Source organism: Sinohyriopsis cumingii, chromosome 8 (genome assembly GCF_028554795.1).
Source record: "Sinohyriopsis cumingii isolate HCF-2022 chromosome 8, ASM2855479v2, whole genome shotgun sequence".
NCBI lineage: Eukaryota > Metazoa > Mollusca > Bivalvia > Unionida > Unionidae > Sinohyriopsis > Sinohyriopsis cumingii.
In genome coordinates this window covers 79726414-79748761 of record NC_142968.1, presented here as the reverse complement: position 1 = coordinate 79748761, position 22348 = coordinate 79726414, and the positions used below count along the sequence as shown (strand labels likewise).

Genomic DNA, 22348 nt, shown 5'->3' with positions numbered 1-22348 from the left:
TTTTTGCAATGGCATTACATATTTTATGGATTAATTTCAAGCCCCGATGGTACGATATCAGATGGCAAGTAAACGTTGTTGATACTCTGTTCATGCTACATATTACACGTTGAATTCAGACACAATGATCTGGGGAAAAAAATATTGAATATTGTAAATCTGTGTGCAATTTTTCAATGGAATTACATGCATTATAGATGAACTGAATGCCACGACGGCACGATAGTAAATGGTGTTGATACCCTATTCATTATATACATTAGATATGAATACACGTATATGTGCCAACGAGTTGTTCTCTGAAGAAAGTAAAATACTGTAAAACCCCGCATTAATGCAATCCAATTTTTTTTATCCCAATTATAACGTTATAGCGGGGTTCCACTGTACCAATGTTTGCCAAAAAATTTCTCATTGACTCAGAGTATACAATAATCAAAAACAATGCCATTTAACAAAAACACTAATGAAACTCACCACACCCATCCCAGCTGCAAATTAGGCTTACAATCTGCATGCCGTACTTAGACCAACTTGCAACTGTTTCATTTGCTGCATGTCTTTAATCTCTCAATTTACTTTTTAAACAACTAGATTCAATTTGCAAAACATATTTCTGAAATACTCCCAATAAATTAAGTCCAACATCCTTAGGACTATCCTAATAGTGTTTCATATTGATAAATATGTACATCGTGAGAGAAAAAAAAATCAAAAATGAAAATTGGACATACTGCCTGGACATGTGCACCGATTAATACTAGATGTACTATGTGCATGTTTCTTAACATAGTTTTGTACACATGTTCACAGGCAGTGCACTAAACCAGGAAGTTTACACATGTAAACACTCCAGCCTTAAGATCAAGTTTTGAAAGCAACCACGAAATTCATGAAAACTGGTACACAATGAAAAATAATGAACTCACAGAATACAATGGCATAAATGCAGAAACCTTGCTTCAAGAAGTAAAAGCTTATATTTTATGCCCAATAAATGAAACAACCATCAAATTTTGACCACCTGCCCCCCCCCCACAAATTACATGCAGTAAGATGGGGTTAATAATAATTTTAAACCAAACTTAAATCCCAAAGCCTCCCTTTCATTGCATTAATTACACAGGTCTTACCACTGCTGACTTCCAAAGCAGCTTCACTGCTGTCTCTACGATGAATAGCATGAACTTCATCAGGAAGTTCATGTAATGCCCCCTGTGTAGCGATACATCGATATTGACCCGCATCAGATTCCTGAACATTTGTAATTTGTAAAATTCCTGAGGATAAAACAATGAACCTGAAATAAAGACAAAAAATGTTCATGTTAAAAAGAGACTGAATAATAATTGATTACATTTAAGCTTTCCCCAGAAATACACCAATACATACTCAAAATAGTACATAAAACTCGACATACCAAAAAACTCGACATGCCAAATAGATTTGCTTACAACTCCAACTGCATATAAAACTGACCTGTGTGTTGGTTGTTGTTGTGGGGTTTAATGCCATTTTTCAGCACATGATAGGCTATGCATGGCAGCCAGTATTAATGATGGAGAATGAACCCGGGAAAACCCTGGGAAGAACCACCGACCCACGAGAGTGCTTTAGACCACACGGCCCTCCCCCGTATCTTTTTCTTCTAATTACTCTTAACTGCACAGACTCGGGTCTGCCAGTGCATTTTGTGATGGCAAATTTAGGTCTGTACAGTTTGCAATTGGATTTAAAAACTGGTCTAGATGATAATTTCTCTCATAAGCATACATCTATTTATGACAGAAACATGAACATTAAATATGTGATAGAAGTTTTATCTCAAAAGTATCTACGAGTTTTGGATTATAGCTGAGAATTTTCAAAGGTGTAACTCTACATTAAAAGTTTCTTACTTAATCATAGTCCATTTAATCTTCATTGATTCAAATTTGACTCAGTTTAATACAATTGGTACAACTCTGACAAGCTTCGAGGAATATGTGTGCCTATTAACGCTTTACATGCAAGGGGAAACAAGTCACACATCTGGTGCAGCCCCAGATTTTGCATTTTGAAAAACTAAGCCATTCAAGTGAAATGGCAAGCAAGATTTTTTTAATTTTAGTAATAAACTGCACATAATGCATTTAATTATTCATTACAATCTTAATTTCCATTTACAACGTCATTCTGTAACTACTTTTGTGCAAACTTTTGACGCAATGCTCATCTGTTACAAGTGAGGTAAAGTACAATAACAAATCTAACAGCATGATGCATGATTAATTGGAGAACAAACTTTATTGACAGACTGCCCTGAAATCCCAGAATTTATTAATAGCAAACTTTCTAGGACTCCTGTCATCGATTTACTGAAAGATGAGCCAATTACATGCTTGATAAAAAAGAGCACATTATGAGGACTCCACAGCTGCCAACAAAAAAAAAAGTAACAGTATATTAAAGTAGCATGCCCTACAAAGAAAAACAAATGGAAGCTTGGGAGATGGTGCCAAGAAAAAGGGCATGACAACTGGAAAAAACAGCATAGCACAGCCCCACTTTTAAGGTGGGTGAAAAGATACCCTTTTATTTAACTGCTTTTGCTGCCATTAGAGCTGAGCACCACAAAAAATTCTGTACTGCAGACCTTCTAAACATACCACATATAAAGTAATTTTAATAGGGCCCTACAATTCAATATTGGGGGTAAGAATGGTGTAGCACGAGCCAGACATTTTTTCTTCTTCTATTTCAACCTTTTAATAGCTGGAAAAAATATATAACATAGTTCCATTTTATAGCAAAATTACACCATACTATATATATATATATATATATATATATATATATATATATATATATATATATATATATATATATATATGAGATTATTAGGTAAAAGATATCATCTTTTGGCAAAATAAAAGAAAATATTACAGCTCATAAGGAAATCACAGCCACCACCCTAAACTGATCTGGCCAGTAGATGAATATTCTATGTGCATGTCAATTGCTGAATAAATTGTCCATCTAAAAGCTGTGATTAAAGTGGAGTGATTAAAGTTGCCCTATAGCTGATAGTTAGAAAGACATTGTGCTGACATTATAGAATCTAATGATAACAGGAAATGTTGATACTGAAGCCTACAATTTTCTAGGTACACCACTGATATAATATGCAGGGTAACTGTGTTGTAAGCCAACAACCAGGCAGGATATTTACCAGAGGGGGCCAGTAAACATAAAACATTTACTCTACAAAAGAGAAAATATTTAGCAGACTTTTAAGTAGTTATGTTTGATTAAGACAGAAAACAACTGCACTCCTGAAAATCAAAGGCTGCTTCAGTCACGCAAAGAAATACATATACAGTGTGACCCCGCTATAACACGGTAGTTGGATGCCATAAAACCTGACCGCGTTATTGACCGAACTGTATTATAAGCAACCAGGTCATTCAGCTGAAGAAAATTATTCATGTACCCCAAAAAAAATTGCAGGGAGGGGGTGTAGGTAATAAATGCGGTCGATAAAATACGTGCTTCATCGGCACAGTTACCATCTTAAATCGATGCATATTAAATGAGAAATACACCTGTAGTGAAAACAGAGAAGACATATATAATAGTTTACTTTATTTAGAGAACCAAGAATTGGTACATATACCCGAATACTGTTTATATATACATGTCTAATGTATAGCATGAATAGTATCAATACCGTGTACTCACCCGCGAACTTCATCATATACAGTGAATCCACAATACAAGAGATTCCATCAAAAATATGCACACACACACACACAGAACTTTAAAATATTCAGTAATTTTGTCCCATGTCATATTGGTCTAAATTCAATGGAAAAATATAGCACAATCACGTAACGAATGACAAAGCACATTTACCTTTAAGTACGTCCCAAGTCGGTAAATGTTTGCGTTTTAAGCCGCCGTTGGTTGCATTCGTAAGCATAAACATTTTCCCTACAGAAAGAAAACTTTCACGGCACAGTAAACGTATTCCAGTCATGTTGGAAAATGCAAAAATGCATGAGATTCCATCACTTTCATTTAAGTTTGTTACCGACTTCCTTTGATGAAAAGTTCTTTGTTTTTATTGAATGATTGTAGTCGGCTTTCTTTGATGAAGGGTGCGTGCATTATTGAAGTCACCGCTAAAGAACATCTTTGGAGAACCAAACAAATGCCCATTTTGTATTGTGGCGGCAACATCAAATACCTGTATTGCATGATTGAGACCAATTTTTTTTCTCTCCATTTGCCGAGTACGTTTTCATAACAATCGGTGCTTCAAAGGTAATCTGTTTCCTTTCAAATTTCAGCAAACTATTTTATCTGGGTAAATTTTTTTAAAAAGAATTTGCCATCGTTTGTCCCTCCATGCCTATTGAATAAACCAATAAGTAAGATGCAATTTTTATTTTTTATTTATACATTTGTGGTAACAGCGTGATGCTGCTTTCCATGCATGCCTCTGAAAATTAATGAAGGGTCAACGGACGATAGAGACGCAGGTGTTCAGGTTTGATGACAGGGATTATTACAGAAAATGTGTTCTGAAGGATTTAATTCTGAGTGAAAAGAATAGGTATTTTACTTACCATCCACATACAAATGTCAGCCTTTGTAAATATATTAATTACTAGCAAGCAGCTGAAAATACGATGAAAAATAGATTATGAGATAATACCTCGTCCGGTTGATCTCCGTTACTAGAAATGTCAGCAACAAAAAAGCAGACTGGGATATTTCACAACATACAGTACTCATGCTAGATGTCATGATTAGCGGATTATAATATAACAATGCACTGTTTAGATGGTTTATCAATATCGACAAAGAATTTGTTTATGTAACAATATATAAATTTCAGTGCATTCTATATCCAGTTTGCAGCTTCCTTTCATGTGGCCTCTGAATTTCTGCACTCCAAACCAATGGTTGGATATAAAAGTTTCAACAGCAATCAACATCGCCAATAAAAGAAAAATGCCACATGGTATGTTTTGCCGCCAATAAGGAAAAACAATCCAAAGTTGTGACATTGGCGAAGACCTACGTGATCCCAGAATAAACTTTTTATGCGTTAATTTTCGTACTTTTAAGAAAAAAAAACTACTTTTTCGTGTATAAGAAAAATACAAAATGTTAGGAGCCGCACCATGATCGTCTTGTATTATTCATACACGATCTGGGGCCCCGAGTGGTCTAAAGCACTCTCCATTACGGATCACTGCCATCTCACCTCTGTCTGTGTGGATTCTAGTCTCAGATTCGACCAATATGGATATGTGAGAAAGCTTGCCAGTAGCTTCTCGTGGGTTGGCCACCATGTATAGCCCATCGTGTGCTGAAAAATGGCGTTAAACCCCACAACAACATATGCGATATCTTCCCCAAAATGATAATAAAGTTTTTAGGTTTTTTTCGTACTTTTAAGAAAGATGTTTTGTGTACAAGAAAAATAGATGTACATGAAATTTCAGGAGCCACACCACAACCGTGTTTTATCCGAATTCCTGTTATAACGAAGTGCGCTATAGCGGGGTCACAATGTATTTAAAACATTCACATTAAGTTACTAAAACAGAATGTGCTTTTTGGGGGTGTTTTATTTAAGTTTTCTTTTCTTAATCTGAACTTTTTATGGAAGTTGGATTTGGACTGAACAAGTTTCACAATATTCCATTTGGCCCCATGTTGACATATGTGACACATTTCAAACGTGATCAAAGAATCACAATATATTTCTTATATTTATCCTTAATTTGTGACAGATACAACTGTTTTATAAAGTAAAAGATAATTTTTTCAACTAATTTGTCACGAATAATGAAAAAACACCATCAATATCATTAAAATTATAACAAGAGTCCTCTGTAATTTCCATACAGTCCAACCAGAAATTACCCAGCATACCAGTACAGTGAAAAGTGCCGTGGTACATACCACCAGAAAAATACAGCAGTAAACTGGTATATCGTAAACCTCTAGCTAGCATAACTATAATTATTATTAACACAGTGGTTGTAATAGTCTAAAAATGTTATGTCAAATTTTGCATTTTACGATCTAAAACCCACCTGACATTATCCTGAGGCAGAGCTGTACGATCCTTCTCCCAGACATAGAGTGCTGAAGGTACTGCATTGATCTGGCATTGGAAACGAGCAACAGCACCAACACTCACTCGCTGTGGCTGAGGTTCTTGTACAAAAATTTTTGACATACCTGAAAAAGAAAGAATCTTGTTGAAGAACTCATTGTCATGTAGGGCATAAGGAGTGTTGCAATCAAGGTCCAAAGCTACACTGGTGCTTACCGTACATACTCAAATACAAGTCATGTCATACTGTAAAGGACAAAGATCCTGATCTGCCTAAGCTTAATGCACTTACAGATTAGGATATATGTTGTTTGTTCAACTGATTACTCCAACAAGCTGCACAGACCAGATCTGCTAGTGCTTTTTATAAGGGAGTACATAAAGTAATTAGTTTCGGCAGTCTCCTAAATGAAAATTCTGTCTAATCCTCTGCCCAGTTCTTTCCTCTGGGCCTTTCAAGATAAGCTCACTACCCTATTCCTAGCAGTTGCTTGTTACTCAATTTCAAGGGTAAAAGACAACATATTTATGCAAGCAGGACATGTGGAACACTGTAATCTTTACACTTGCTTGCTTTAGATGTCAATATGAACCCTGAAATAATAGATAAATTCTATCTCAACTGCTAGTGCATTATGAATCCCACACACACACACCCCCAATCCCCACATATAACTGGCCCCACCTTTTTTTTTCCAATACTGTGTAGGGGTATAACTTCAGGCCAGTTAAGCTGAGATTATTATTTTTAACTGAACTAGTTCAAAGTGTGTTCATGTGACTTTGATCTCAGTTTTGGATCCCAAAGATTCAGTGTCATTTGGGTAATTATGGACAAAATTACAGTATTTTTACATTGTTGGCCTAATTGCTGAACACCATATAATCTGGACTTGGTCCATGCTTTTTGGCAATATAATGTTTTATTTGCATTGACATCAGGTTCTTAAAAAGGATAATTGGGTCAAAATGTATTAATAACTCATAAACAATCTTCACTTGACATTCAGGAACAGTTTTGCAGTATTCATATGTTGATCGAAAGATTGTACAGTATCAAAATAAACTGTATCGGCATTAATTAAAATAATCAGGGCAGATCATATTTTATTTCAACCACTAGCCCAATACAAGTGGTTTCAGAAAATTCACTTGTCCCACCAGCATTTTCACTTGTTCCAAAAACTGCAATCTCGTACCTAGGTTCAACGAGATGTATTTTAATCAACAGTAAAAACAAAAGAAACAACGCACAATATACACCACTCCCTCGATAACTCGCACCCTGATAACTAACGAACCTGCTTATAACGTGGTATCAGGCATGGATCCCATTTTTTAAACCTGAAAATACCAAAAGAATCATCCATATTGTTGAACTTGAAGAAAATCGCAATCAAAATTGGTAATGGAAACTTTGATGTATCGCTCGTTTTATCATTGACAACAGTAGATAGGAACTGGAAATTTTAATAAACACTATGAAATATCAAATTTTAAAATAACTCATACAATTTTTTACATTTTCTATCCAATTAACATTCCTAGTACACCGCAATTAATGATATGTAAGGAAATTTTGATCAATGAAAATGACGCCAAGTGGAGGCAGTACGTTAATAAATAAATACAAACTGAATAATTTTTTAATCAATTGAAATTTGGGTTAAAATCTAGCGGCCTCGGTCGTATGTCGGGTGAACTCACTTCATTTGATCAATCGAACACTGTAATAAACGTTATTGTGTATGTAACAGAAACTACCTTAAATTAACAGACTCTTTCATAACTGTGGTCAAAGATAACAAGGCAGCAAGCAAAGCAAAAAGAATACTTCGTAAAATAAAGAGCTTGATTTCACAGATACGTACCATTGTGGGCAAGCGAGTTTCAGTGAATTATTGAACTAGCATTTAGAGATATCCTCAGGGATGATAAGAAATTTCATTATAGATTCCAATGAAATCATGACATTAACATTATACTAATTGAACAATAAAAAACTGAGTTTCAACGTAGACGTGTTATGAAATAAATGTCGCGTGTTTTTGAGAGAAAAAAAGGAATCTTGTTTGGTGGTGTATCAACAATTAGTCTAGTTTCCAAACTGTGGACTACCGATTTGGCAAGATACTATTAAATACCACTACGGGAACCAGACTCATCAAGAAAACAAAAAGCAGTGACGTAATACACAGATTTTTCGCGTACACGTGATGGTTGTTCAAACCAGCTGGAACGATATTTCATATGTTGGATATTTTTTAGAGGAAAAAAATGTTATTTAACAGAATAATAAACAACTTTATTAGAAAAACCGCATTATTAAAAATTATTATCAACGTGATTGTAAAATGAAGTTTCAGTCATTAAACAACCCAGTATCCTAACGCCAACACCCCCCCCCCCCTTTACAGTTTTCTCAATGTCAAAGCGATTTTTTTCTTCAATTTCCCTCGGTAACTAGCGCCTTGCATATAGCGCGGTCTATGTTAGTGGTCTCCATTGTGCACGAGTTATCGAGGAAGAGGTGTAGTGGGTTTAATTTTTTAATCGTTTTTATTGCAAGTTTATCTTGTATACACTATTTCTTGCTCTCATATGGAAGCATCAGTACATGCATTTCCAGGAAGAATCAAAAGGCATTTACTGGAATTCAAACCATCTCTAACTTCTCTCAAGACTTGATTGATTGACAGAACTAGGTCCCTTGCCATGAGGCTGTTATAATTAGCACCAAGTTGAGGGTCTTCTTCTTCTCATTTCCATATTATGCTGGGGTGAAGATAGTCCTAAGATGTAATTAGTCCAACCTATTTAATAAATAAACCCCCAAGTTTTTTCAGTATTCTTCAAAAATAGAAGAAAATATCAACCCAATTCAGTTTATGCCAGTTAAACAGCATGTATTAACAGTAAATAGTCATGACTGGAGCTGATGTAAAACAAACCTTCGGGCATTTTAAATGGAGGCAATTAAAGGCAAAGATATCAGGTATAAAACACAATTTCATTTATTAAGCAGGTGTGATGTTTGAAGGCTCAGTCGGTAGGCCCACTGTGCTAATTTGCATATGCAAAGATCACAATGTGGAACAACCCAGTATTGGTAAATCAAAGAGATGTTGCTTGTAGGAGAACAAAAGTCAATGTTTCTTTGAAGCTGGATTTAGCTCCAGATTATAAAACGGAATGGATAATTATTTCAGTTGTCAGAATAAGGTTCCTATGTGATTCATTTTTAAGATGATTTAGAAAGCAAAGCCAAGCAAAAACAAACTTCAGAACCCTTGGCTGACAAGAGTTTTACTTTGTGAAATACACCATTATATATTTTTTAAAAAAAAGGGGGGGGGGGGCACATTAAATTCTTAGTACATACAGCAAACAATATATTGACAAGCATCATTTCTGTGTGTACCATGTCTGTTGAAACAGAAGCACCACCTATATGTAACAAATCTGACATGCCAACTTGAACATTCAGATTAGCTCTCTTTATTATTATTTGTTAACTCAATTTTACTAAAATACTATTAACTGACCCATGCTTTTCAGGATGATTTTTGCCATGAAAAGGATCAGTTGAAAGACAATAATAAACCTTCGCTAGTGTATGCACAGTTGATTTGTATTGCTAAGGCGTTATCACCCATACTGGAGAGAGGCATTTATTAACTGTTGTTTACCTGCAAAGCCATGATTCAATTTGAACATATTATGCTCTCCCTTTCCCCTGAAGAAATGGTTAGTTCCAAATGGATGTACATTCATTTTTCTATAAGACAAGCATATCTCGTGATCAGGCTGCATGTGATACAGTTTTGAAAATGCAACATTATGGTTGTCCAGAACAACTCGGTTCTGAGCAAGATTTGCTCTGGGAATCCTACAAGACGTTGGAACATCCAGTTTCTAGTGAGTGTAGAGAGGTACACTAATGACACCTGCATTAACTTCACACATCCCTAATGAACCCTATTGAATTTTATCTTAAGTGTAGCAGTTGTGTGTGTGTGACAATATTAGGAAAGGGGGCATTTGGGGTTTATGGAAATCGAAGATCTGGGCTTGTGCAATTTTTATAGTCACCAGCCAAGGCCTGTCTAAAAAAATGTTTTCTTTGATTTGGGTCACAAGTACTATACCGAGGAGTAGTAGAGGTTGCATTTTGGATAGCAGTGTGTATATTTCATGTGTGGGAATATGTTAGGCAAACAAAAGTGACTGAGGACATGTTCTCCTTTTCATGTTCCAACATTCCTCACATTTGAAAAATGTTTTAGTAATGCAATGAAACCCACTAATATTTGCAAGTGATTTCCTTTTCCTTGTTTGTTTAACACATTAACCTATTTCTGAATAAATCCTAATAAATCAACTTCCTGGTGAATTTCCAATAACATAATACCTAGTTGTGTTAGAAACATTGTTTTTCATTGGCTATTTGTTGTTGTTGTAGGGTTTAATGCCATTTTTCAGCACACAATAGGCTATACATGGCGGCCAGTATTAGTGGTGGAGGAAGAACCCAGGAAAACCCCGGAAAGAACCACCAACCCACGAGAAGCTACTGGCAAACTTTCACACATAACCACATTAGCCGAATCCGAGACTTGAACCCACGCAGACAGAGGTGAGATGGCAGTGATCCGTAACGGAGAGCGCTTTAGACCACTCGGCCACTCGGGGCCCCCACTGGCTATTTAGCTTGCACATGAGCAGAAGGGTAAAAGTTGGATTTTTTTTTTTTAATTTTGCTTAACGGACCCATTATTTTCATATTGAGACCACTCTTTATTCCAAATGCCCATCTTATAATACTTTTTTGCAAAGGTTCATCTGTTTGCAGTTCATACTGGTCTGCCTTAGATCTGAGAACAAAAAGTCTAAAATCGAGACACAAAATTGGATTCCGGCCACTGACGAATTTTGGGTGGACAAAATTGGGTCCAAAAAATGAGATTTTTCACTCTGTACTTTGAAGTGCAACTTGAACTTCCAAATTATCTGGTATCATTGTAGAGCTACATCTGTCTACCTTTTTATAATACCACCCACTTTAGTGTATCATACATGACCTTGACGCTACAGAGCTTGGCAGTATTCTACTACCTCCTGCCAAGTAAACTTGTCACCTGGGGTTAATGTGTTAAAAGCAGAATCTCTCTCATTAAAATTACTATCATCAAACTTTAGTTAAGCACCTAAATAGTCTCAGATTCTTTTCTGGGATTTATCTTTCATCTATCGCAATACACGCATCTGAATTTTTTTTTAGTGGGTGAGTTTTTGAATATCAAATGGCACTATATAAAACTTAAAACAGCATTCTGTACTGTGTATTGTAGCTAAACTAACCAGCCAAGTTCCACATGTAGTTCATGTCCACCATTACATAACTATATTACTGCAACTTTCTAACTGGGGCATTAAATCTGTCTATTATGGACAATCCACAATATCCACAAAACTGCATCAAAGAATTAAGATCCACCATGGGAATGGGAATTTTCCATAGATGTGTGTACTGTATGGTTTAAAACTGGTAAGGTTGAAAGGATGACATAATTCTAAGACTGTACCTGTGCCATGTAATTGGTTTCCAAGACAGAAGGTTAAGCATAATTCAGAATGGGTCAGATCAAGACTACATTAACTCTTTTATCACTAAGTAACTTTGGGGGCATAGAGTCCTCAACACTAAGTATCTTTGGAGTTGTAAAGCGAAATGACTTGTGGATTTTGAAATAATATAACTTTGCCAATTTTAAAGCTATATGGCTGGATAAGGTGTCAAAATCAAGGTTTAAAATAAAATTTTATGAATAATTGACTAAAATGTGCATATCTATTACAACTGTTAAAATACAGGTGCAAACAGGTAACACAACAGGTAAATTACAAGTAATTATCTTAGAAAACTTAGAAAGTTCCCAAAACTTGTTCAACTGACCCTAGATGTACTCATGAATAATTCCAGTAGCAACACAAGTCTTTCTTTCCGGTATATGACAGGTGGAAATTAAAATTCCATAAAATGCCTTGATTTCATCCAAGGTGAGATCGGTCCACACACCTGTATCGCCTCTGGCACGTTTGATCATCGCATTCAAATTCGTTAGATGGACAATGTTTCCAAAAATTTCATCTGAACAGAATATTTGAAAATATTCCAAAGCTCTCCTGGAACCATCTAACACTCAGGTGGGTCCAACTCTCTCAGAAAACTGAAACAAATCTTTTTTGTTTTCCAACTTCGACCAAATAAAACCACGTGGGGCGTACACTTCCTCTGATTCAAAACATTCAAAGTCCTATTCATCGTCACCACTGTCACCCACAAGCGCATTCCATTGCCTCTCCAGATGCCTTCTCTCACTTTCATCCCACTTTACTAGGTCAAAATTGGTAAAATCTTCTGATAATTCAAATTCTAACACTTCACTAACTTTCTTCGAACTCCGCCATTTTGTATACAAATTTCACCATTCTGAAAAAGTGCATACTTTGTTCGATATTTCTAGTTGTATACAAGCTAAACTCACGAGATAATCCAAATATAATATTTATCTACATCGCAAGTAGGAAGTTATTAGAGGTATCCCAAAATTTATATAGTCAGGTACTATACCGTTAGAGAAGAACACTGCCCCAGACTGGTAAAGCGGTCCATAGTGTTTATGGTCCATAGTGAAGAAAGGTACGTGTATATATATATATATATATATATATATATATATATATATATATATATATGTACACACACACATACACACACACAGATGCTGAGAGGAATTATTTTATGGCGTGTGTGCATTTAATGTCTTTATATTACTTTTTGAAGAACAATTATATAATGTATCTGCATACCTAATTTAGTTAGCTTCTTATCACTCCACAGCTTCAAAGCCTCTGAAACTGGGAAATCGTCTATGTGACTCCTTTGTCAGTTTGTTCACTTTTCTGATGTTAAGAGCAGTGTGAATTCTGTTTTGTGAACTAAATCCCCTCTCAGTCTGCTGTTTGTAATGGTAGAACTGCTGCCATTTCTGCCAATTCAAACAAATTAGGTAACTGGTTTTCATGATATTCAAACACAATTTTCCACAACTCAATCATGCTGTCCCTAGGAAATTTCTATTTTAAGACCACATTTGATGCTAGGCTGCATTCAGCCACGGTTAAAGCCTTTGAAGAACATATGTTAATCTATGCAACCATTTTCGAAAGTAAATTGATCATCTTTTTTATATTCTTGACTGAGAACACATAACGTAAATCATTTTTGGCTCTTTCCTTATCCAGTTGTAGCTACTCAACCATTTGTCTTGGAATTTCATTTCCTTTTCTACTCATTTTCTCCTTCTCAGGTACCATTCCACTTGCTTTGTGGACAAGGTGCTGATGATTTCCATGTCATCGGTTTGTGTGACATCTTCAGTTCATGTCGGAACATGAGAGCTTTCCTTCTGCTCTATAGCATCAACCAAAGCAGAAGATCTTACCGTAACCAAATTGGTTTTTGTCCATTTCAACATTTGTAAAACTCACTGTTGTTATGCTCCATAAATTTTTGTTTTTGCTGAACAATGGATTAGTTTGTTAAAACCCTCTAGGAAACAATTAAATCAGAACCCTTGGATAGTTTTTGCACAAAAAAAAAAAAAACAGAACTCAGTCATAGATGCTTGTGTTCAAACAAAAAATCTATCATGATATAGCCTGACTGAGATTGCTAACATAATGGATGACCAAGGCCTAATTGACAAACCTTTATTTCAATTGTTTTTTTAATTATAAAAAAATAAAAAACTGTATTATGTACAACATATTTCAGGAACCACAAATAATTTGCACGACATTTCCCCATCGAGTTTAAAGGAGACCAGAAACCAATGGAAATATTGAATAATAATAAAGGTACTATAGCAGTAAACCTTATTCTGAAGTATCATCTGCGACTGAAATGCCAATATTAAAATATTGGCCTATCTTCTAGGAGCTGAATTTCCGTGACCTCGTATACAAAATTTCCGCACCTATTCGGTTACTTTCGGGATGTGACGTCATAGTAGCGACTCCAGCAGCCCAAGTGAGAGTTGCCAGAGTAAAAGACAATACCGTTTTGCGTTGCTTACGGGTGTAATAAAACATTAAGAAAAGCCAGTGGACAACATTTTTGTTTTCTTTTCCGAAAGATAAAGGCATAATGAAAGAATGGATACATTATTACAAACGTGTCGATTTCAAAGCAACACCATACAGCCCTATGTGCTCGTTACATTTCTCAAAGAACTGTTACGAGAGGGATTCTGAAAAAATGGCAGCTCAAGGATACCCAAATGCTAGGCCTAGACAAAAAGTTGGCGCTGTTCCAGACATAACATTGAATATTTTAAATCCTGGGAAAAGTGTTGAACGTGCGAGTTACGAAAATAGGCAGAAGGCCAAGTAAGTGACCACAAAATGCAACAATCAATTCACAGATCTTTTATCTACACCAGCAGTGCTAAATTAATTCGGATAGCCCGACACCCTGGGCCCCTCTGGTTTTAGTTCCGGCCCATCCTGTATTCAAAATGAGGTGCCCGTCAGGCTTGTCGAAACAAAAATTGTTTGCCTGAGGAAACTTTGATCGGGCTGGTGAAATTAGTAAATGTATTTTCAAGAGGTTGACATACATGCCTTAACACGGCACAATCTAAATCAAATCACTACTGTTCAAGGTGAAATTTAGATTTGATTTAAATCAAGTAGAGGCTTTGCCAAAAATAATATTCAAAACCAGTCATGTTTTGAGAAAACACAATTTTCAGTAATCTTATAAAAATTACAAATTTAAAAAAATCATTGTATACATGTAGTATGTATAAACGGTAATTTGTAATGATTGGAACTGATATAAAACTATTCCTTGGGCAGTTTAAATAACAGCGATTAAAAGAAAAGAGGTCAAAGTTTCACATTAAATGGCTGACAATAGAAACTGGCTGGGGGGTGGGGGACTATTGACCCAACCCCTTGCCCTAATGTGCGAGCGCCCATGGGACGTACCTTTTCTCCATGTGATACGCCTTATTATTCCCCCAGGACAAGCCCATTTTGCATATTCTGGTCAGCTCTGGCTAAATTGCAAAATAGCTAAAGTTTTGATTTATGTACGCAAACAATAAAGCCGCTGTGACTAATGAACATACTCCATCCTTGCATTGATCTTGTGAAAAGGACTGCCCTTCGGACATACTTCAAAGAAACCCTGTTCAACTGTCTGTGTGTGTGTGTAAGCACCAGCAATTGATTGCCAAAATAAACTATGCCTATTTTGTTGTTACTTACGATGCCATGGACTTCAGGTTTAAGTCTTAATGCATGTAACACTGTTTGCTGAACAAAATATTTATTCAGAATTAGTTCTTTAGGGCCACATATACTGCATGGTATATTTTGTTTTATTCCTTTTAATTTAATTATGGTAATTAAACTTTACATATACGGTCGAGGAATGTTAGGTGTTAACTGGCCAAGTTTCTTTGGCGGAAATGGAGATGTGATTTTGTTTGCAGAGAAAATTTCACAGTGATCATTCATTTAAGCTAATTGGTGACAATTGTACTCTTTTAATTTTGTTGTACTAAAGTACTGTTGTAGTTGTTTAAAAACATCTGAAATTTACTTGAATAATGTTTAATTTTCACGTTCTATTTACTGAAGAAAAAAAAAAAAAAAAAAACTGTTTTGTGATATTAATTATTTCCTCCAGTGCCGGATTTAGACGTGTGTGCGTGTGATTTGAATTTTTAACGTAGCTTTAACAATTTTTCAGTCATATCACTAAGATGTCTGCAGTGTGGCAGCTTAGACTGTGGATTGCATAGGTTATATCTATTTATAAACGGTTTGGGGTTGGTTTTTTCTTCTTCTGACAAATGAAAATTGACAGACATAATGTAATTATCGGGACTTCGCTGCGAAAAATTTAGAGATATTACGAGATCGGGATGTAGATGAGGAAATACCCCCAAAATCAGGAGGTTTTTCTCCCGGCTTGAGAGTTGACAGGTATGAACTGTCCGGGCTTGTGGAATTTCAGTCAGGGCTTGAGTTTATTTAAGTCACCAGCCCGGGGCCTGTGCCTAAAAGAATTCTTTTAACACTGACCAGTACAGTACATAAACTATTATATCAGGCTGCAGATTCAAGTTTTGAATGTGCAACCCAAATGTGGTCTCCTTCCGTCTGCCTCGCTCACCAGTGTTTATGTTTGTATTCGAGGACTGGCTAGTGTTGCATCACGGTACCATGTGATCTGTCGTCTCATTAAAACTCGGAAAACTGGGCAATTTACGGAATCGTGGTATCTTCCATGCAATAAAATCACTACCCGCTTACGATATTTAATTTATAAACATGTCAGTCGAATTAAAATCTGTAGAGAATTACATATGATGAAGGAAAATTTTGATTTCTGGTCTCCTTTAAGAAGTTGCATGAATCGTGATCTTTGCTGCAAGAAGCCTAGGGTTCTTCGGCTTAGCAGAATCTCTGAGTATGAGTAGTTTCTCAACAAGTTGTTGTTGGGTTTAATGCCATTTTTCAGCACACGATAGGCTATACATGGCGGCCAGTATTAATGGTGGAGGAAGAACCCAGGAAAACCCCGGAAAGAACCACCGACCCACAAAAAGCTACTGGCAAGCTTTCTCACGTACCCACAGTGGCTGAATCCGAGACTCGGAATGGCACAGACCGAGGTGAGATGGCACTGATCCATAACGGTGAGCGCTTTAGACCACTCGGGACCCCTTCTCAACAAGTAAAACACTATGAACAATCATGTCAAAAACTGTGTGAAAGCAACAAAGAAAAAACTTCAGTTGTAATAGTCTTACTCATATCTTCATCTAGGCCTGATGCAATAACTGCCACATACAAAGAAATCGAAAATTAGCTATCTCTTCCTTTCCAAATGCAAAACAATGAGGGTGGGTGGGGTGGGGGTAGTATTATGTGACCAATGATTTTTTTTTCTTCATACTTTACTTGTTTGTAAATCCAAACATCATCCTGTTCAGTATGGTTAAATTTGTAGGTGATTAATCTTTATTTTTAGCAGCATGTGACCAAATGAAGGTCCAATATCAAGGACCTTTAGAGGAAAACACTTTGTAAAGATTACTTCCTGTACTTGCTATTAGAAATAGCTTTGGTTTGCAAGTCAGGTTATTTATTATCAAGACAGTGCCTTGCCCAAGGGTGATTCCATGAAGAAGAAAAAAAACCTGGCTGAAGGTACAATTAATTCAAAGCTGTACCCCAGTGGTCAAGACTCCTACACCCTATCCAACTGGGCCACTGTAGATCCTGCCCCCATTTATGCAAGTGGGTCATATAACATTCTTATGGATTTTAGCCTTGGTTATGACTACTAGCAGTATAAAGGTCTGATGATACACTTAAACACTGCACCAAGAAATCCCACTTGTAATTCGATTTTTTATATAAATAGTATGCATGGACACAATCCTATTAACCCAGTTAATCCATTTTCATGTTTATCACAAATACACAATTACTTCTGAGCTGTATATTGATAAGCAGCAGAAAGTCTAATATTTTTTTATTTAGAAATCCAAACTACATGTACAAAACAGTTGTAACCAAGACAAGCCAACAGACAGCTGCCTCCCTACAACTGCTTTATATTCTCTCAAATTTGATGTTTGTGGTACTACATGAATGAAAATGACTTCTACACCAAAATCTTAAACTCTCTTAAACAATATCAATTAGTTTTCAACAAATGAGACAAAATTTTGGAAAGTTGTCAAAGAATTATATGGCTCAAAATGATGATATTCATTCCTGCATTTATCTTGGTAAATGGGCAAAACAATGAAGGAAACACATCTAAGAGCTCAGCAAATCTAATCAAATTATCTTTTTACCACACACAATTACACCTATTATCTTGCATAATCTTTTTATCTTTCACACACAATCCCACCTTTGTTGTTGCAACATATTAATTACATCTAAAGCCCATTATACACACACCAGACCTCACTCAGGATAAAACAAGAGAACATTTCCTCTACTCTTTCATATTACAGTGGTCCCTCACTCTAAAAAGAAATACTTATGAATGTCATATAATGCTACGATTCCATAAAATTGTTTGAACTTTATCACTGCTACTGGAATTGTTTCACCTAATTTTATTTCTTGTCTGATAAGCAAATAAAAAAAAATGAAAATCAGGTTATCAAATTAAACAAAAATACTGTATACATGATTTAATTGCAATAACACAACACAGCCATTTTTGGAAGAGTCCCCCTGTATAAGGATCACTTAATTATCATGCAGATCACTTTTATGGCTCCTCCTAACAGCATTATAAAATGGGAGCACTATACTAATGTCAGCACAGCCTTGTTGGAACATACCTTACTATATGGCTATCTTAATTATAATGCCAGTCATTTTTACGGCTCCTCCTTACAGCATTAGTTGGAGAACTATTTGAAATGTATTGTCAAGGCAAACCTGCTGCAACATCCCTCGGAATATGGCCCCCCTCACTTTCAATGCAGGTCGCTTTTATGGCTCCTAAGAATGGCATTTTAACAAGGGAGAACTGTGTTCTCCTGTACAGTCAACATAGCAATGTTGAAACACCCCTCACTATACGGCTTTGTCACACGTAATGCATGAACAGCATTTTAATGAGGGAGTACTCTATTGGCCAAAAAGATTTTAAAGGAATGAAAGAAAAGACTATCTGATAATGCTGTTTGAGACAATTGTTGCAGAATATGGTTAGACTCAGACTCTAACAAAGATTAGATGAATGCATGTCTGGGTGCTAACAATAAAGCTATCCAAAACTGCTCCAAAAAGTTTGTTCTCACAGACCATGGGTAAGTGGCTTCTAAACAATCATTTACCCGATAAAATAAATCTACTTGCCCCAAAGAGACAATATGAACTTTCAAACAAACAACTGCACCTACGGGCATCTAGAAAAATAAGTTCCCATGCCATAGGTGATCCTTTTTGGAACACTGCTAAGTCTCTTGCTGGCATCCACAACACTTAAACTTCAACCTTTTTACAAATTCTCCTGCCTTTTTTTCTTACAGTTAAGTGCATGTTTCCCCATTAACCTCTTTAAAAAATTTGAAAGACTATCACACCTGACAAATATTTTGTTAGAAACCAATTGTTTAATTTTCAGGGCTATGGGGCACTAATATCTGTTATCAGGCAAAATATTTCAGCCTCATTTGTAAAAATAAAATATTCTTGTTGTGCTTTGCAGAATAAGACTATTAACTGTACCCACTAAATTAGTGGCTACAAGCCAATTGGGTGGAAGAGAATTTTTAAACAATTCTGGTTCTGAAGAAAATCACCCACCCTGACTTAAATGGCTGGTCCCACAGTCAACAGTCTGTGGCAATTCCATTTTTAGTACATTTAAATGCGGGGCCCCGAGTGGCCGAGTGGTCTAAAGTGCTTTCCATTATGGATCACTGCCATCCCACCTCTGTCTGCGTAGGTTCGAGTCTCAGATTCAGCCAATGTGGATATATGAAAAAGCTTGCCAGTAGCTTCTCGAGGGTCAGTGGTTCTTTCCAGGGTTCTCCCGGGTTCTTCCTCCACCATTAATACTGGCTGCCATGTATAGCCTATCGTGTGCTGAAAAATGGCTTTAAACCCTAAAACAACAACAACAACAACAACAACAACTACATTTAAAAAGGAGCATCATTTTCCATGACTGTTTTTCACATGCATGAAGTCACGGTAGCTTAGTATATTGTCAGTCTCCAGTTTGATATCTGCCGAGGCCAACCTGGGTCAAATGCTCTAGTGCAGGGGTGGATAAACTATGGCCCATGGGCCACATGCGGCCTGCCAAGGGTTTTCATGCAGCCTAGGAACAAGTCATCATTCGCACTGACTCTGTTTATGTTACTCTGTTTATCAAGTAAATGTGCTTCTTTTGAAGTTTAAGTTTTCAAATATTAACAACATATTAACAACTGAAAATTAATTAAATGTTATTTAGAAAAACCTTTTGACTTTGCTATTTCAATTATTAATTATTTTACTTACTGAACTATGCGGCCCGCAACAAGGTGTAAGTTTGTGTATGCGGCACTTGCACTGGAAAGTTTGCCCACCTCTGCTCTAGTGTGTCCTTAGGAAAAGCATCTAGCTCCAATTTCCATGGCATGATACAACCAAATGAAGTGATTATGATGTATTGTGTATTTAACACCATTTTTCAGCGCACGATAGGTCATATACGGCGGTAAATATAACTGGTAGAGGAAGATCCCAGAAAAGCCCCAGGAAGAACCAATGACCCATGGGAAGCTAGTGGCAAGCTTTCTCACATATTCACCTTGATCAAACCATCGAATCTAACCCACATGGAGAGAGGAAATATTACAATGATCAGTAAAGGCGAGCACGTCAAGCCACTCAGCCACCCAAAGCCCCCAAAATAGTGGTTAGAAATCAACCAATCAACCCTCACTGTAAGACAGGTTATACTGGAAATTATCATCTTGCCAGAGCATACACAACCACGACTAATAACTTACTCAGCACTTTACACAAAATTAAAGGGCATCATTGTGTTTTTATGGATTTTTTTTTGTACTAAACAACCTTGGTAACTGTGTGAATTCAAAGTAAATACAAAAAGTTTAGGAAATCTGGATGATAATTTAACCCTTTACCTCATAGAGCATAGTGACAAAGTGCAGCTCGCTATAAACAGAACACGTTGCCTAGTCGACCGCATACGCACAGCCTGCCTGTGAACTGTTAAGCAATGTAGTGTATGTTATGTTTAACAGCAATTTTAACCATTTTACATTTTTGGTACACATCTATTATATGTGGAACAATTTAAGAGTAAAGTCCGATTGTTATAGCTGTGTAATTATTTATCACGGAAGAATTTGTTATGTGCTTTAAAATCTGGAGAGAACTCATTCACCGTCATGTCAGTGAGGCAGTGTGACCAACCGTAGCTGCCATTTCTCATACTCGAAATTTACAAGTTTTTCGTCTGTGTCTACATCACTAAGTCATCTAAATTTGATAATTTATAAAAACTAATTGCAGCCTATATCAATATCAGAGCCTTTACCTAGGTTACTGAATCTTTCATAGTTGTGATTCTAATCATGAAAACTTTGTAAGTACTGAATGAAATCCGCGACTGCCATTTTGGAGAGTGGAGTTTACGACCCAGTTACTTTAAATAGCAGATATCGACCAGTACATAAACATGATCTGACGTAATTGTCATTCGCAGAAATGAATGTAGTATCTAATAAGGGGTTTTCCCCGAAGGTGGCACTACGAAAACCGGCTTAAAATGGCTGATGTTTACAGTTGATATCAAAAGGCGCTTCCATGGGACTTTTGTAGAAGCATCAAAAGGCGCTTCAATGCGACTTTTGTAGAGGCGTCCAAAGACAGTTGTATGAGGTAAAGGGTTAAGTGAAGCCCAAGTGGGCCTGAGATTGCTCGCCTAGTAGACAACTGCTTAAGCCCCACCCCAATGTGTTTAAAATCGGCCAACTGTCGTCCTTGTTTTTATCGCTGACCCTAGCACTTTTTCTCCAATGGTTTACACAAAGAAACACCTGCATATATTCCCTTATTTTAAAACCAGTGTTATAGGAAACACTTTTTTTTTATTTATTAATAGCTAAACACACTGATAGGATGTTTCCTGTTGAGTGCATATGCTAAAAAATACCAAATATTTAAATGGTTTCTCCCATTTTGATACCTTTATTCATTGTTGTTGGCCACAGGTCGTCAATCAATATTGTTCCACAATAACACTTTGCATATTTAGTAGAAGCTGACATGGTATCTACAGCTCCACTTGTTGGAAACTGACCTAATCAGCTCACTTGTTACATTTAAACTAGAAGATTGTTTTGAAATAACTACAGTAGCTTCATCCATACACAACAATACATGTTGCATGCAGATTTTTCCAAACATTTTAAGCAACTTGTACTTTTCGAATCAATGACTGTGGACATTAATAAATCACATTATTGAATAACATGTCACTAGTGAGCTATCTCCGTTAGTTTGTTTATTTTGCTTGCTATGGGCAGGTACTCTTATCATCAAGGAGGCACTTGTTTGATACAACATTTCAGCTAACTAAATATGACAAGCTGATAT

At 36.3% G+C, this 22348-nt stretch overlaps 1 protein-coding gene across 1 annotated transcript in view; it reads right to left on the bottom strand.

Annotated features, from left to right (window-relative positions):
- LOC149793953 (protogenin B-like) overlaps window positions 1-22348 on the bottom strand; it is a 185008-nt gene that overhangs the window by 85368 nt on the left and 77292 nt on the right. Inside the window, exons 3-4 of the mRNA XM_089969073.1 lie at window positions 6093-6240; window positions 1134-1300 (exon numbers count right to left, since the gene is read on the bottom strand). Of these exons, the coding sequence (XP_089825199.1) occupies window positions 1134-1300; window positions 6093-6240 (315 nt within the window). The remainder of the gene's footprint in view (window positions 1-1133; window positions 1301-6092; window positions 6241-22348) is intronic.